Raw genomic sequence first — 18,400 nt, forward strand, 5'->3', positions numbered from 1 at the left:
GCGCGCCACCGAGTGGCGCGCTACGAGCTTGTAGATCTGCTATTTTTTGAAAAATCGTGAAAATATTTTTTTCAGAAAACTGGAGGATTTAGAAGATTTTTTTTAAATTTCGAAGTCAGGCCTAAATGGGTTAAATGGTACAAATAACTTCCCATTAGCTTCACCTAATCTAAACTAGGCTGCGTTACGTTCGTGGGAAAAGGAAAATAATTGTCCATGCATGCCTACGGCATGTGTGCCTTTCAGCAGGCATGTTTGAATGGTTCATCCCAGGACACACGCTCTAGCACAATCCCCTGGGATAGGAGGAGAGAGTGAGACGGTAATGGGAGCATCGGACTGAGAGAAGGTCAAGTTCCAGATAATCTGGGATCATAGCGTTAGGATCATAGCGTTGGTGGCAAATAGAGCTGCCATCACTCTTGTGTGTGTATGCATGCGGCGTACACACACGCTCGCAGGTTTTGAGATGGGTGGAAGGTAGGCTTGACACACCACTTAACGGTAACTTTTTAAAAGAAAATGTTTTATCCCATTTGTAACCCATTTCTTTCCCACCCAGTGTCAATTATTAATGTATTATTAATAATTAATGTATTAACCCATTTTGGGCAGGAACCCCTTTTGGTGTTTTAAACATTGTTATAATTTAGCTATTTTTGAAAAATCGTGAAAATGTGGTGCAAAATTGGAATATATATTTTTCAAAAATAGCAGACCTATTTTTCAATAGCTAAAGTATAACATAATGCTTAGTTAAAACACCAAAAGGGGTTCCCGTCCAGAATGGATTAAAAGCTCCTACAAAAGGGAGCACATTGACAATATTCACACGGTGGCCATTTTGGTCTTAAGTCATACTCTGGGTGGAACCAGGAGACGTCTCTTGCCGTCATACCCTAATTCAAACTGCCAAGGCAAGTAATGAAGGTTAAGTGAGGGTAGGTAAACCGTGGGTTTGTTGTTTGTGTGGTAAGCCATGACAGTTTGTGGGTCTACTTGAATACACACGTCGTCTGTGGAGCAAGTGAAGGGTTTTGGCATTTAGCAGACGCTCTCATACAGAGCGAATAACAACAAGATCAGAATAATGGCATGAACCCTAGTCAACCAACAACAGGGTAAATGGTCGTAAATAGAGTGCCAAGAAAACAAGTGCTGAAAAGCAACTACGATAGCAAGGTAAACATCAAATCTAACATCTTAAAAAAAAATCACACGATTGCAGCTCAAAAGCAATAACCCTGTATATAGTTTGGAACCGATTATTATTATTATTATATTATTTTAAATCACACTCCAGCCCTTCGCTTGGAGACACATGCCTGTGTCCTTAAGCAGAGTCTCTGTGCAATGTTACGTAAGTGTGATCATAGTAGGAGGAATCACTCATCCGGAGATCTAGCCAATTCCAGACTGGTGGGTGAAAGGGCAAACTTAAAATCCGGGTGGGAAGTTACAGTACCATTAGTGTTCAAGCGCATTCGAGTTATGTATCTTTTATCAGGCCTGCTGTGAAATAGTGGCAGATTCTGTAGTAGTTGATAAGTTTACTACCCAATCCAAGCAGAAAAATTATATATTTTTAATGACAGCTGTAGCCCCTAATACGACCACAAATGTCCCAAGACACTAGCTAGCCTAGCCACAGAGTCTGCTGCGCTCTGGGGAAAAAAGGTGGTCCCCGGACCACTGGTTGAAAACCACTGTTCTAGTTAACCCATTTTGGGCGGGAACCCCTTTTGGTGTTTTAAACATTGTTATAATTTTAGCTATTGAAAAATAGCAGATCTACAAGCTCATAGCGCGCCACCGAGTGGCGCGCTACGAGCTTGTAGGTCTGCTATTTTTGAAAAATCGTGAAAATATTTATTTCAGAAAACTGAAGGATTTAGAAGATTTTTTTGAAATTTCAAGGTCAGGCCTAAATGGGTTAAATCGGCTGGTTCATCAACTGGCCGTGAGAAAAACCAAAAAAAAAACATCTGACCTCGGTGAGCAACACAGCCAGCATGTCCTGCCTCTGGAAGCGGATGGCGAGGTGCACCAGGGTGAAGCCGTCGTCGAACGCCGACGGCCGGTTCAGGAGGCGCACCTCGTCCGACGTCAACTGCCGCGAGATGTCGCCCCCCGATGATTTGTAGGCCTCCACGGCTGACAGGTCACCCTCCACCACACCTAAAGAGCCGGACGGAAATATAGTTAATTATTCCTGGTTTCATCTCTAAAACTAGAGGTTTTATGGACACTGAAGTGGGACATAATTGCTGCACTGGTCATGCTGTGGCCACAAAAGTAGGCCACTGTTGGGGAAAACAGTTTAGACAAAACATTTTTGCATTTTTTTCATATTTATTAATGCAGACGTTCAAAGTATAAGCACTGAAGCAGACAAATCTATACCTCCGTTTTTACCCGATTACCCGTGGAACGTTTAACCAGTGTTGTGGATAACGCTGTTACTGTAATAGGATTATTGAGTGGTGCAACTACTCCAAGGAACAGCAATGTCCGTGTTAACCTATGTGACTATGTGTGTGACTATGAGTACCAGTAGGGGCAAAAGTGGCGCTGTTGTGCCAGAAACAGAGAGAGAGAGATAGTGCTGCACTGTTGCCTGCTAATGAGAGACAGAGAGAGAGGGGGGGGGGAGGAATTGCACCACTCAGTTCACACACACGGGTGTGATTTTTTTTTGTAACAGTCGCCTAACACATTACTTTTGCAATTAGAGTACTCGCTAATCGGTTACTTAGTTACATTTAAGGCCAATATTTCCCTGTTCATTCCTGACGCATTTGGACGGTTTCCTGAAGAGCTAAGTTCACCTCGTCTCCGTCAACGGAGACTTGCACGGAAACTCCCCCTTAACTGGATTTTTTTATGTTTACCAAGCTTAATCATAATGGGATATTGCATGTTATTCCTAGGCCTAGCAAAGGGGTTTTAATCGTCTGTAACGCAAGAGTAATTACTTATTTTTGTTACTTTTCTCAGAAGGTAAATCTTGTAATGTAACGGAATAGAGCGTCGCAGTCCCGCCCCCTACCAGGGCCCAGGAAATGATTCTCCGTTCATTTTCCTCAGACATTTCAAAAAGTATTTATTTAAAGACGTTTACGCCGCGGACAAAGCCAACTCGAGTCGTGACAAAAAACACAATTTTTTGGGCCGAACAAATAATTAGAAAGAAGAAAAAAACGGTTTTTCTTCTTTGTAATTATTCGTTTGGTCCAAAATATTGTGTTTGTTGTCATGAGTTGTCACGACTCGAGTTGGCTTTGTCCGCGTAACCGTCTTTAAATAAATACTTTTTGAAATGTTTATGCGAAAAATGCATTGGGAATCATTTCCTGGTCCTGGCGTCGTCATGAAAGAGGGCGGGACTGCGACGCTCTATACCTCTGAATGGTAGTAATCCTGTAGCGCAACATGTTACTTCTTTTAAAAGTAACGTTACCCAACACTGCGTTTAACTTATCTTCCCCAGAGGACAGTGTGTCCCAGTGCCAAAGATGGGCAAATTGAGATTTGACACTATTATCTCCACTGTGGCCTTACCCGCTTAACCCATTTTGACCTGAGATCAGATTCTAAAAAATGTCTTCTACATCCTGACAGTTTTCTGAAAAAGCTATGTTTGTCAGTCGTTCTTCGATTTTTCAAAAATAGCAGACCTACAAGCTCGTAGCGCGCCACTCGGTGGCGCGCTATGAGCTTGTAGATCTGCTATTTTTCAATAGCTAAAAGCATAACATAATGCTAACACGAAAAGGGGTTCCCGCCCAAAATGGGTTAAAGTCGGGGTCATATTTAATCTATAACGCATTAATTTAATGTTGTCTAATACAAGTGATATTTGACCCACAAGACTGAGAGTGTGTGCCGAGACTAAAGAAGTGTGGCTTATTGATTGTGTAAGTAGGGTAAATAGAATAAAATCCAATGTACACAACAACCGTGTTGTAACCCCATTGTAAGACAATGATTCAGAGGAACCAGATTATCCGTTTGAAATGAAGGACATCAGAGTCATTTGGCACATAATGATGGGTTATGCTTCCGTCTTGGAAATGAATTCAAAAGCAAAATTAACGAAACAATAAACTGTAATCCTCAACAGCTTTTGATCTTTGAACTGAGACAGACAGCTTCTTTGTAGAAGCTAAGAATTTAGTTTTAGTTTTTTTGCGTGGCTCTGCAGGAGTCTAGAGGGTCAGTGTGTCCATCTGTCTGTGTAAACCCACAAACTGCAGCCAATCAACACCAGAATTCTTGCGCACACTGCGAGTAAGCCACAGAACTAACCTAACAAAATCAGTGGAATGCAATAGGGAAGCAGGCTGTGATCAGGCTGAAACCCACATTTGGAGGCATAATATCACAGACATAATTGACATCTGACGACGTCACAGATGACTAGACACACGAGTCTGAGATTTACATTTGACAATGGCTCCATCACACCGTTCAGTTTAACCCATTTTGGGCGGGAACCCCTTTTGGTGTTTTAAACATTGTTATAATTTAGCTATTGAAAAATAGCAGATCTACAAGCTCATAGCGCGCCACCGAGTGGCGCGCTACGAGCTTGTAGGTCTGCTATTTTTGAAAAATCGTGAAAATATTTATTTCAGAAAACTGGAGGATTTAGAAGATTTTTTTTTTAATTTCGAGGTCAGGCCTAAATGGGTTAAGCGAGTGGATACTGAGAACCACATGATTTGAAATTATGAAAATCTATGATCATTTTGCTTTCAAGTATTTTAGGTGAATCAAAACTGACCAACAAAGTAGAAACGTAAACTAAACTTGTATGCACACACCTCACTGTTTTCCCTCAGGCCTCTCATCTGTGAATATAAAGTGTCACTTTGGCAGAAGAACACTGTGAAGCCTGTTGCCCAACTCCTCCCCTTGAACACAGACAGACCGAATAACCTTGGCTTATTGAACCATGACCCTGGGAACAGCCCCGATACGCCACAACCATTCGGTATACAGACCAGTTCACAACGGTGAGTTCCAAGTTACCGGGTTCTCCGTTTCAGTTCAGTTAATTTTAATTTATAGTGCAACATCTCTGCAACGTCTCCGTGCACTCCACAGGTTCTGACCACCTCTACCAAACATACATTAGCTGTCCTGCACGTATCGCTTCAACGTAATGTCTAATTGTGACCGAAGGTCACAGTTAACAATGGAATTGTGCATTTAATTTCCTGTCAGTCAGTCAGTGTGTCACTCAAAATCCCCATACATGGGGAAGCCCCCATATGGTGCCCAGGTCTCGTGTACAATGGATGATAGTAAATCAGGGATCATAGTAAATGCGAGCTGCTATCGCAATTAAGCCCATATAGAGATAGATCCCTGATGTCATCAATATTAGTATATGGATATATGTCAGAATCTGTTCTGACATTCCATATGTTGATCCTTCCCCATCCATCCTTCCTCTTCGATGTCTCCCTTTTGACTGATACCTGTCCATTTAAACTCTAGACGGGCCACCTCCTGCCCCAAAGTTATTTGTGCAGCCGCGCCCGGCAGCCGGCGAAAACTAGAGTTCTCAACAGGCCCGAAAATGACGGCCCGGCCCTACCTGGGCCCTCATCAAACCCTGTACACTCAAGACACTGCCCCCACTGACACCCTTAGATCTCCATATATGGAGCTGACCTGTTCTGACATTCCATATGTTGATCTGACCTCATCAAACCATGTACACTCAAGACACGCTCCATATAGAAGTAGGGGTGACCGTGCCTTTGCGGCTGCGGGCCCCAGGCTCTGGAACGCACTGCCCTTCACCATCAGATCTGCCCAGTCGATCTGTGTTTTTAAATCCCTACTCAAAACCCATCTGTTCTCCCTTGCTTTTAATTGCACTTGAGTTCCCTTGTCTATTTTTATTGTTGCTCTTTGTCAACGTATGTTATTGTTTTTATTTTTCTTGCCTTCGATGTCATGTCATTTTGACCTGAGATCAGATTCTAAAAATGTCTTCTAAATCCTGAGTTTTCTGAAAAAGCTGTTTCTATATCAGTCGTTCTTCGATTCTTCAAAAATAGCAGATCTACAAGCTCGTAGCGCGCCACCGAGTGGCGCGCTATGAGCTTGTAGATCTGCTATTTTTCAATAGCTAAAGCATAACATAATGCTAACACTAAAAGGGGCTCCCGCCCAAAATGGGTTAAAGTAAGTTTGCAGGAATTTCTCTTTGGATTACTACGTCTAGTGGCAAATGCATGTCTCTCGCGTGCGTTACACAATATTACTCATTGCTGCGGTTTTGTTCTAGAGTCGAGAGGACCACACACAGACACAATGCTTAGCAACCCAAACTGAGAGAGGAGGGGGGGCACAGATAAAGAGTGAGTGTGCGTGCGTGCGCGCGTGCGTGCGTGCGTGCGTGTGTCTGAGAGAAGATGGTGAGAGGACAAAGTGTGCCATGTGGAGCTGGCTGCTCTGCAGTGAGAGATGGAACAGGGTACAGACAGACAGTAGGTTTAAACAGCATAGTTGCTGCGCAGCGCGACGGGGAGGGATCACACAAACTAAAGCGCTCCATTAGTGTGGGCGTTCCGTTGGCCCTGCAGCCAGTACTGTACTCAATAAGGTGTTATGGGAATATGAGAGACTAAAAAACCTGCAAGCACTCAGACAGACACACACACTCTGAAAGACACCAGCTAGAGTGAACGGATTTGGGCTAAATGCACTGCTGTTTTCCCCTGTAACGGTCTAGCAAGCTCTTACCTCTTTGTTCAGTTCCTGAAGACACCCTGCATGCTTATACTCTAGCAATAAGGCCTATATCTATGACATAATAGCTAATCAAACTCTGTCTTGTTTTAACACATTTTGGGCGGGAACCCCTTTTGGTGTTTTAAACATTATGTTATAATTTTGAAAAATAAGCTCGTAGCGCGCCACTCGGTGGCGCGCTATGAGCTTGTAGGTCTGCTATTTTTGAAAAATCGTGAAAATATATATTTCAGAAAACTGGAGGATTTAGAAGAATTTCTTTACATTTTGAGGTCAGGCCTAAATGGGTTAATTTAGGGACAAAAGTAAAGACAAAGTATTGGTTTGGGGACAGGGTGACCGATTCCCTGCTGCCCCGACGCTGGACAGTTCTCTGAAAAGACTGGTTCATGACAGTGAGCTTTACAGTGGGTTGGGTCCAAGAGGAAAATAGCAAGAGGCACGACTTTACTTCCCGTATCTGCATGAAGGGGGCGGACACATTATTTAGGAGACAGGAAGAATGTTGTGAGTGAACGGACATAGACTCTTGGTTAATGGGGGCCGATTTGGGAAATGGATTCATGACATTTGCCATAATATATTGCTCTCGATGCAATTAGGTTGTCAGTGTTGTTGTTGTTAGCCTGGAGGGGGAGGGTGGTGGGGAGGTCAGGGAGGAGCAAACTATGCCTACTTAGGAGACCATTTGTAGGATTTGTAGTCCACTGCGCCTCTAGTGGCTCCAATGAAGTTCGACCATCTTTATAAATTAATAATCTTTGGTTGGGTGTGGCCCAACCACTACTTAGGCCTGACTCACACGTGCACAACAGATTGATGTATAGCTGATGCATGAGACTTGTTTACTGATGCAAGCTCACAATTCATTTCCAATGGGAGTCAGATGGTTTGACACAACATTTTTGTTGTATGAGGGGGAGGGGGGCAGTCGAAACACAGCCGAAAGCCGTACAACAAAAATGTTGTGTCAAACCATGTGACTTCCATTGGAAATGCATTGGGGCAAGATGTAAACAAACCCTTTGTTTACATGTAAACAAACCCTTTGTTTACATCTAGCATACAACATTGTATGCTAGATGCGAAGGTGTGAGTGAAGCCTTAGGCGTCATCAGAGCCAACCAATATGTGAAGATGGCCAATTCCCCACAGCAGCTGGCATTCTCCAGTGATCAGTCCCATGAATTAGACACAGGCAGGTGCATGTCCAATCAACAGGCCTCTGAGTCTCCACCTCTCACAGCTCTCCACCTCAGAACACAGGAAACAAGAGATATGCCAAATACAAAAAAACCTATTCATTAATAGAACTACAAAAATACTAATATGGTATACTAACACTTAAAGAAAAGGAAAGAAATCAACAGTGCTGCCACCACCAGATTCCTTTCACGATGTGTTGTGTTTGTGTTACTAGTGTTACCACACGGTCACAACGGAGGTATGGGCTCAGGCTGTTGCCTTGCAGACAGTGAATCATGTAAGTACGCAGATTATGGGCCCGGGCCGGGCGGCTGGCATAGCCGTCTGGGTACCTTGGCTGGTAATCCAGTCTGGCAGAGTGCCACGACTGCCGACTCCCGATCCCGACGGCCTTTACTGCGTGTCACCCCCCCCCCCCCCCCATCTCTCTCCCCATTTCCTGTCAGCCTACTGTATACCTATCCCACAAAAAATATATAAAATTAAAAAATACATTTTAAAAACGCAGATTATGTCATGCCTGTCATACATCATACAATCTGACCACCAGGTTGATCACATGATTTAACCCATTTTGACCTGAGATCAGATTCTAAAAATGTCTTCTACATCCTGACAGTTTTCTGAAAAAGCTATGTTTCTATGTCAGTCGTTCTTCGATTTTTCAAAAATAGCAGACCTACAAGCTCGTAGCGCGCCACTCGGTGGCGCGCTATGAGCTTGTAGATCTGCTATTTTTCAATAGCTAAAGCATAACATAATGCTAACACCAAAAGGGGTTCTCGCCCAAAATGGGTTTAATCATAAGATTATTATTGAGTCTCTTATGGCACTGCTGCAGAAAAAGGATAGTCAAATTGAATTTTAAGGCAAAACGCCAGATGCCAGAGGGTTAATATGGTGGTAGAAATATACAGGACTTACAGATGCCTGTGTAACTGTGGTGCTCTCAGCACAATGAAAAAAAATAAAAAGGCTGCACACTCATAGCCACGATGGTGGAAGATTATTAACAGAAACCAACGTTTCGACCTTTAAGGTCTTCTTCAGGGAATGAAGAAGGCCTTACAGGTGTTCCAATGGGAACACATCTCAACAGCAGCCATTGAATGTATGGTACAAAAAAAACATTTTCACATTTGGGTTGAGCAGCTGCAGTGTGTGATAGATTGAATTTCAGAATTCAGATTGCTACTGTACATTCAACACAGTTTTAGTCCGATACATTTTCCAGGGTAGATCGTCAAGCAGTCGATATGAAACGTGTCACCTTTATTCAGCCCACCCGAGTTTGCAGGTCTGCCTTCAATCCACTCAAAAGTATACAAATGTTGTTTGATTACATTTGAGAGTATTATATAGTAATATTAAGTAACACGGCAAGTTGTCTTTTTAATCCATCAGCCACTTTGGTCGGCAAGCTATTTAACCCATTTTGGGCGGGAACCCCTTTTGGTGTTAGCATCATGTTATGCTTTAGCTATTGAAAAATAGTAGATCTACAAGCTCATAGGGCGGCACCGAGTGCCGCGCTACAAGCTTGTAGGTCTGCTATTTTTGAAAAATCGAAGAACGACTGACATAGAAACATAGCTTTTTCAGAAAACTGTCAGGATGTAGAAGACATTTTTTTAATCTGATCTCAGGTTTGTTTTCCTGTACCCATCCATCCATCCATCCATCCTCCTTCCCCCTATTCAGAATAAATCCCCACTGGATAAAGAGCCAGTAGAGGCTTTTAAGCCCCCCCCCCCCCCCCACCCTTTTTTTTAAACAGGAAACACAAATCACCGGGCATGGGAGAACTATGGAGGGTTGGGGCGATGGACAGGAGGGAGCCACGGCTTGGGAGAGGGGGATGGCAATCATGGTAACCATATAGAACACCACATTTCTGGCCAGTGAGGGAGATGCAGCCTACATCTCATCACTGGAGCTCCCGATTGTTTTGACACGGCTCCGCGTTGTGAGGCTTGGGCCGCTTCCTCGACCTCACAGCCCCGTGTCTAGTGCACGGCAATGGCACCCTGCACGACGGCAACCTGCGTGATGGAGAGTGAGACATCGAGTGGGGAGCACTTCAGAGTAGAGGGACGGCGCAATGCCAATGGAGTGTAGTGAGTGAGTGAGCCTCTAGTCTATACCGTTCCTGCCTCTCTCTCTCTCTCTCTCCTAATGCATGAAACCCTGAGGACATGCAAGCAGAAACGCACAGACGGTGCTTTTCTTCTGCTCAATGTTAATGCATGTTACTGGCCACGCACGGAGACACTCGGCCTGTGCATGTTACCTTTCAACCACTCTGGGTGAAAAGAAGCGTTTGTCTGCACATAATATTCTCATAGAAATACATTGTGGGGTCACGGTGGCACAGTTGGTAGTGCTGTCGCCTCACAGCTAGAAGGACCTGGGTTCGATTCCCGCTCGGGACGCTGTGGGTGCTGGCGGCGTGTTTCCTCCTCCGATGGGCATCAGTGCCCATACCCGAGGCGGGGTTGGCGAAAGGGCCTTTCTGTGTGGAGTTTGCATGTTCTCCCTGTGTGTCCCCTAGCGTAGGTATACCCTCACAAAAAACATGCAGTAATCCTGGTCTCTAAACTACCTCTCCCTGGCCAGCCGGGCACCTGATGGATGGGAAAGGAACTGGTCGGAATAACGTGTTCCTTCCACGCGCTACGTCCAACCAGAGAAACTCCCCCCCTGTCAGGTGTAAAGGAGCAACTTGGACACTCAGGCATGAAGGAAGCATGAGTTCAAGTCCGTTGCTCTCCCCATGTCCCCCATATATGGGGACTAGGTTGGCGGAGGGTGTGTAGAGCCCAGGATCACATTAGATAATTGACACATGGGTGAAAAATGGGTTACAAAATCGTGGGATAAAAAAAAATGTATATGACCAGACCTCCCCGTTTGGCCAGGATTGACGAGAGAAATACAGCGAGCTTGCGGACGCTTTTTTTGGTGCGTTAACTTCCATCACAGTGTGTAATAGATCATTATATGTGGATAATATGTTGCTTTGCACAGATCGAGAGACCACAGTTTACAGGTTATCGCCCGCAGACAGTAACTAAATACTCTCAATAATGTCTCTAGGATAATTATTTTCGGGTGGCCAGAAAACTAGGTCACCAGAATTCTCCGGCTGTACTCTTATCCAACAATACTATTTGCTTATACTATCATTCCAATTCATTCTGCAGTAGCACATACACCTAATGTAAACAAGCCCCCCCCTTTCGTCTCTCCCACATCTCCAGGTGGCCGCCTGTGGCCTGCCTAAACCCTAGTAATGAAACAGTCTTCCTCTAGTAGTAAAAGATGAGAGATTGGTCTAATAAACCCCACACTGGCACAAGCGAGTAGGCTCAGGCTGTTAAAAGACTCAGGGTCTCACCAGTGAACCAATGTGCCCCTGCTGAGCTTAAAGGGTGGACTTGTGGTTTACCAAATTGAAGTTATAACTCCTCAACCTTCAGGTATGATCAGAACCCGACGAGGCTCTTTGCTTAAAGCAGGGGTTCTCAACCCGTGGGTCGCGACCCCTCGGGGGGTCGCCAAATTATTTTAGGGGGTCCCCAAATTATGAAAAAAAATATATATTTTAAAAAAAAATTATTTTCACGATTTTTCAAAAATAGCAGACCTACAAGCTCGTAGCGCGCCACTCGGTGGCGCGCTATGAGCTTGTAGATCTGCTATTTTTCAATAGCTAAAGCATAACATAATGCTAACACCAAAAGGGGTTCCCGCAGAATGGGTTAAAGGGGCAAGAGGAAAACAAGGCTAGGCTAGGCTAAACGGTAAATGGTGTATTCATATATATATATCCATTCACACACACATTCATACACCGATTGCAGCGGAAGCCATGCAAGGTTAACCTGACTCCGCCAGATGGGGCAGCAGAGGCGGGATCAAGGCATACACAGTGCTGCCTTGATCCCGCCTCTAGCTGCCGCTGATTGGCCAGGCCGTTTGGTGGCCGGAGCATCGAGTCTGCCTGGGAGTTCCCAGATGGGAGCAGGAGGGGGGGGAACCCAGTGTACTCTCTGCTGCCCCATCTGGCGGAGTCAGGTTAATGCAAGGTACCAACCAGCACATCGGGAGCAATTTGGGGTTCAGTGTCTTGCCCAAGGACACTTCAACATGTAGCCAGGAGGAGCCGGGATTCGAACCGCCGACCCATGGACCCATGGACGACCTGCTCTACCTCCTGAGCCACAGTCGCTTCAGGCCACAGGCTACTTCCAATCAGTACTTTGTGTCAGAGTCTCAGAGAGCATTCTCTGACCTAACAAATCCTCTGACATAAAACTGTTCTCTAACACAATGCTATATTGAATAATAAGTAGTTGACCCTTTAGCTTGTGCCAAACTAAACCCTTAATTAAGCATGATAAAAGAGACAAAGCTGTACATTGCATAGTCCAGAGTGTAGGGTGTGTCGGGTGACTTACTGTACATGCAAAAGACCTAATCATTTTGTGCTTCAAGTTCAACAAAATGCTGACAATAACAATATTAATCATTAAGTGACGTCAGTTAAGCGTATCATATATAATGAGATATGCTCATGCATGCTGCAGGGCAGAAGGTCAGTGCTGATGTGCAGACTTTGTTTATTTTTGACTTCTGCAAGTTGTGCAGCATCGCTGATGTTATTTTTAGTGCAGCGGGTCCCACAGCTACCAACTACAGTAGGCCTGTCACAACCCCTTCGGCCACCGATATGTGTTTACAACCGCATGTGTGTGTGCGTGCGTGTGTGTGCATGTCGAAGCAGGGGAAATCTCACTGACAACAGAGGACACTCGTGTCCGAATAGCTCAACTTGACCCATTTTGACCCGAGATCAGATTCTAAAAATGTCTTCTACATCCTGACAGTTTTCTGAAAAAGCTATGTTTCTATGTCAGTCGTTCTTCGATTTTTCAAAAATGGCAGACCTACAAGCTCGTAGCACGCTATGAGCTTGTAGATCTGTTATTTTTCAACAGCTAAAGCATAACATAATGCTAACACCAAAAGGGGTTCCCGCTGAATGGGTTAACTACAGTACTACCAGAGTTAAACTGTGCCATCCTATGCTCAACTTATTTTATTCAAAACTTGGACTATACCAAAAACGACAACAGTGAAAGCAAACATTAAAAGTCCTTGGCTGCCACATGACATCATGTGAAACATCATGTCTGAAAGCCAGATGATTATTTTTTCTCAGGATCCACTCCCTTAAACTGAACAGTGTGATGGAGCCAGGCTCCAATATTATAATGATGCAGAACCATAAATTAAGCTTAAGCGCTCTTTCAAGTTACGTTTCAACTGGTATCTGGCTGGAACAGGGTTAGTCTGCTTTGCTTAAAGGGGCAAGAGGAAAACAAGGCTAGGCTAGGCTACTTCCAATCAGTACTTTGTGTCAAGAGTCTCAGAGATTCTCTGACCCAACAAATCGTCTGCTTCAGCTCATGCAAGACGCGTGGTGAGCTTGTAGTAGATTCAGCTATTTTCACTGTCCGATGCCCAAGAGTAACTAAGTATATATATCTCAGGCTTAACATAAGTATTATGAGCAACAACTCTCTGTCACTGCAAAACACTGATGTTATCGGTAAGGATTGATGGGAAGAAGTGGGGAGATGTCTGGTGTGGCATAGCAGAGTATCTGTCAAAAAGAAATGTAGCATGTGGGTGGCGGTAGCTGCCTGGGATGGCTGGTGCACTGAATAACCCCAGTGTGCTGTACAGTTCATGGAATGATAAGATGTGTGCGTTAAGGGAATATGAAAAAAATGAAGGGGGCTTCAATCTCTGGCAGCCGGTTAGTGGTTACCAGTACTCATCGATCTTAGCCACCTGTCTAGAGAAATGGAGGAAGGGGTTTGTGTGTGTGGGGGGGGGGGGGGGAAGAGAGAGAAAGAGAGAGAGTGTAGTCTGTGCAGACTCATAGGTTTTCACTGTCTGCGGAAGCATATTAAGGTCACCATCAATATAAAAAGGAAGAAATCCAAAACAAATGGACCAGGCTGTTAAATTGCATCGCAGCCAATAACCTCACAGATGCTTGAGCCTCAACAGAGCCTTGATATTTATTGACATAACTCACCGGCGCAGGCGTTGAGAAACAGCCAGTCAGTCCGCCTCATCCTGTTCTTGATCTGCTTTAGCTTTTTAAAGTCCACCTCCTGCTCCTCTCTGCTCCCGATACCGGCCCCCAGTGATGCCAGCTCGATCGTCTGGAAGTCCATGTTCACCTCCGACTCCCGCTTGGAGGTCGGCGGCGACCTCCTCTGGCTCCCACTGCACCCCCCGACTCCCCCGACCACACCGACGCCCCCCGTGACGGCAACAACACCCCTACGGTTGTCTCTGTCCTGCTCGTTGAGGATGGAGGGAGGCTGCTGCTCGGGCTCCGACGCTAGTTTGATGGGCTCCGCCAGCAGGCTGTTTGGCCTGGGGAGGTCACACACTACGCACTTGCGTGCCTTGGGCCAGTTTTCGTATGTGCAGGCAGTGCAGGTCCAGTGCTGTGCGCTGGACCTGGACTTGGTGTTGAGCCTGTTTCGGTCATTATATTCCTCACAGGGGTCCGTGGGGGTCGTCGGGGGAGCGGGGCGGCACCCGGAGCCCGAGGTCTGGGGTGACTCGGTGGGGCTCCGGGGCTGCTGGGCATGATGACGCCCTAGGTGGTGTTGCCCGTGGTGCTGCTGCCCCTGCTGCCTTTGGCACAGGCACTGGGTGCAACGGATGGCACGGGGCCAGTTCAGGTAGGTGCACAGGTGGCAGGACCACTTGCTAGTGGGCTCGGGAACGTCGGCGATGCGGACGCGGGGCCTCGCACTGGAGTCCGGGCAAATGAGGAGACTGCAGGAGCCCCCCTGGGGTGGGCTGCTGTTGCTGTGGCCGAGGCTTTCGGGGTCCCACTGGTGCCGGCTCATGGCGTCCAAGCCGGGGCTGCTCTTGAAGGGTTCCTCGGTGATGATTGCGCCCCTAGTGGGCCTCTGTGCGCGGCACATGGTGCACTTAATGGCCGAGGGCCAGTTCTCATACGTGCAGTAGTCACAGGCCCACTTCACGCCCAGCTCGGTCATCGTCGACGCCGATGCTCAGATGGCGGTTCAACTCTCAACGACCCACACGGAAAACAGGACTCTATAGGATGGGGAAACAAGAGACAGGTCATTTTACAAATAGTCTGCATGTTGTTAACCCATTTTGACCTGAGATCAGATTCTAAAAATGTCTTCTACATCCTGACAGTTTTCTGAAAAAGCTATGTTTCTATGTCAGTCGTTCTTCGATTTTTCAAAAATAGCAGACCTACAAGCTCGTAACACGCCACTCGGTGGCGCGCTATGAGCTTGTAGATCTGCTATTTTTCAATAGCTAAAGCATAACATAATGCTAACACCAAAAGGGGTTCCCGCCCAAAATGGGTCAAACACAACAGGTGTATATAGTGCAAAATGTAGGCTTATTTAGCATTCTGTAATAGCACTCACTAATCTTTTAATGAACAGCGAGTCTTTTAAGTTTTCATTGGTTAACCTTTAAACAAATAATAAATAATGGCAGCTTTACCACCGCCACCTATTTAGCTCAAGATCTGGGTCATTCCGTATATACTGGGTCAGTCTGTATCAAATGTGGTCTTGTATGTTCAGTAAGGGAAAACACAGGCTGCCTAATGTGGCGCTCACGTTCATGTAAATCCTGACAGAACACTGGCATTAATCTGTGGCACAGTAAATCAAAGCCAGTGGGAAAGCGTGTGTGTCTTTCTTTCTAGGTACAGCTGGGTGCGAGTGGAAGGTAAGGACGAAGATGCCGTTGTAGCTGCAACATGATACTGTGTGTCAATACCTCAACCGACACTGGCTTTAAACACATACAGAGCAAATGTGTCCTACAGTAAGCTGGGTAACAAGACACAAGGACAGATGAAACCAGATATACAACACTCATAACTCGTGACTAGTAAAGACCGGTGGAAGTGCTCACATGTGTTACTTTAAGTACCATCAATACTGAAATGTAGAAATGCTCTCTTACAAGTAAAAGTCTAGCAATTTAAATTGACTTCAGTAAAAGTATAAAAGTATTGGAATCAAAATATACTATAAAGTAAAAGGTACTCATTATGCAGAATGTCCAGTTTCAGTTTTAAAATAGAACTAATTTGAAAAAATAGCATAACTAAGCTTGTAGATTGGCTATTTGAAAATGGCCGAAGTATATGGGGCATTGGTGCTGAAGTGGTGTGTGTACACACACACACACACACACACACACACACACACACACACACACACACACACACACACACACAGTGTAATATTTTCCTCTGTGATGTACTTGGTAACTTTACACACCACTGGTAAAGACAGATGCACTGACACTGAACTCACCCCAAAGTACGCATTAAAATTCAAAACAAAAGTATTTTATATAGACAACATTTGTTGAGAGGATACCATTATCATATTACTCAAACATGAAGTAATCTCAAAGCAAACAATCAGCTCGGTAGCTTAAATTAAATTTGCAAACACTTTAGTAGCCTAACTGAAGTAAAATGCAGATTGCATTCATTGCAAACGCCAGCAGGCTTGTCAAGAAGAGAGAATGGCAAACCTGGCTGCTAGAAGGGAATAGAAATGACATTAACGTTACCACTTAACATAATTATCCAGCAAATAGTTAATGAATAGCTCAACTTTTTAGAGGAGCAGGGTTACTGCACCACGCCTTTAAGGTTATCAATGTGCCCTGTGAAAATCAACACATTGGTGAAAGACAACACTCCAGACTAGCACAAAAAAACTGTCCACAACAACATAGACATTACCTATGTTTACATCACACTCCCTGCTTCTTCCCACTGGGGGGATGTAGTCATTATTTTAAGTAGTAGGCTGTTGCGTTTATTTACGTGTGCATAACATTACCTTAAAGGCTCAATACGCACTTTTTTACATTGGTATAGCCTTAAAGACGTTGATTGGTAGATGTAAACTGTGATAGTTTCAACTTTTACCCAGTCATAAATCAACACATAGATCGGCTTGATTGTACTGCCAACGTAAACAAAGACCCAAAACACACCAAATATCGTTTAGCTGTTGTCTGTTAAATCACCTTGAGAGAAGAACATGTCTCCACTGCTCGTGTTTATATTTGGTGGTGGTGCGACGGTCCATTTGTTTACATTTGAATCAGTGATCGGGCCTTTGAAGCTCTGCAGGCCGTAATAAGGTTAACAATATAATCGTGACAAACTAATACAATGTGTTCAATTACAGGTGCACGGATGATTAGACAACATTCAGCTCTATTGCCAAAGACAACAAGAGTCTGGTAGCAGCTGGTGGCTACTAACGTTACTTTTTACTCGCTAACGTTAATCGCTTCAGGAGCTCTTCTCCAACTCTGCATGGATCCACCGCGGTGGTCAGACACACAAACACGGCCTTACCCTTGATTTCTCCCCCGTGTTTACGATCCTCGTTTCCAAGTACGACCAAAACAAACAAGTCTCCGAGCTCCCCCCCCCCCCAGTCCCACTCCGACCGTGAGTCCCGAAGTCCTGCTCTTATTTGGTCGACAGCCACATCTTTGCGTCTGCAGAGGCTCCCTCCGTTCAGGACGACACGGCTTCGAGGTCCATCAAACGGAGTTACGAGTCCCCCCCCACCCCGTCCCTCTGCCGTGTATTTTGTCGTTTTTAAATCATTTTTAATCCCCGTTTCCAAACGCCAGGCTGACCGTCTTTAATGGCGTCGCGGAGGGGAATCTACGGGGGCAGACTGGTTAAAAAACAACAGTAGTGACTGTGGAGGTCCGTGGGCCTGTTACGGTCCGCACAGTCCAAATCCCATAGCCCGAAACGATTTTCACACCGTGATTGGATAGTTGGTTGTCAGCCTGTCAGGTAGCGTGTTTTGTTTTCCGACCATTCATCGTTAAATGTACGTGATAGACGATATTTTCCCACAGAGAATTGTCTGATGACGACGCTATTAAAGGCCAAATTAACTCCAGTTTATTGACAATGTAGTTGTAGTAGACAAACCAAAGAAGCGTATGAATTTATTCTCAGTTGCCAGTGACAACCACCAAGCCAATCACAACGCGACAACACTGTCCTCCGGAGGATGGGTTCTAAACTCTACACCTGAATCTGCCCGCAAAGCCCCATTGGTTACTTTCTCCGTATCCCTTCACGTCGACCAATCGGAGTGTACGTTCTCCCATTCCAAGGCGTTAAAGGGCTTCATCAAAGCCCTCTGATCAAAGCGGGTCTCAAATGTCAAATATAATAAATGCCATTCAACCTCGATTATTAAATTACCCCCTTCAAACTATGAAGCAACGACAATTTCCTTTGTACGCGTACATTTTATTCCAGAGCATCGTAGTG

At 45.1% G+C, this 18,400-nt stretch overlaps 1 protein-coding gene across 1 annotated transcript in view; it reads right to left on the reverse strand.

Moving 5' to 3' along the window:
* zranb1b (zinc finger, RAN-binding domain containing 1b) overlaps nucleotides 1–17,871 on the reverse strand; it is a 32,510-nt gene extending 14,639 nt beyond the window's left edge. Inside the window, exons 1-3 of the mRNA XM_079511704.1 lie at nucleotides 17,456–17,871; nucleotides 14,087–15,132; nucleotides 1,991–2,178 (exon numbers count right to left, since the gene is read on the reverse strand). Of these exons, the coding sequence (XP_079367830.1) occupies nucleotides 1,991–2,178; nucleotides 14,087–15,071 (1,173 nt within the window). The 5' untranslated portion in view covers nucleotides 15,072–15,132; nucleotides 17,456–17,871. The remainder of the gene's footprint in view (nucleotides 1–1,990; nucleotides 2,179–14,086; nucleotides 15,133–17,455) is intronic.
* Between the last annotated feature and the right edge of the window lie 529 nt (nucleotides 17,872–18,400).

The sequence above is a fragment of the Electrona antarctica genome (assembly GCF_951216825.1).
Source record: "Electrona antarctica genome assembly, chromosome: 10".
NCBI lineage: Eukaryota > Metazoa > Chordata > Actinopteri > Myctophiformes > Myctophidae > Electrona > Electrona antarctica.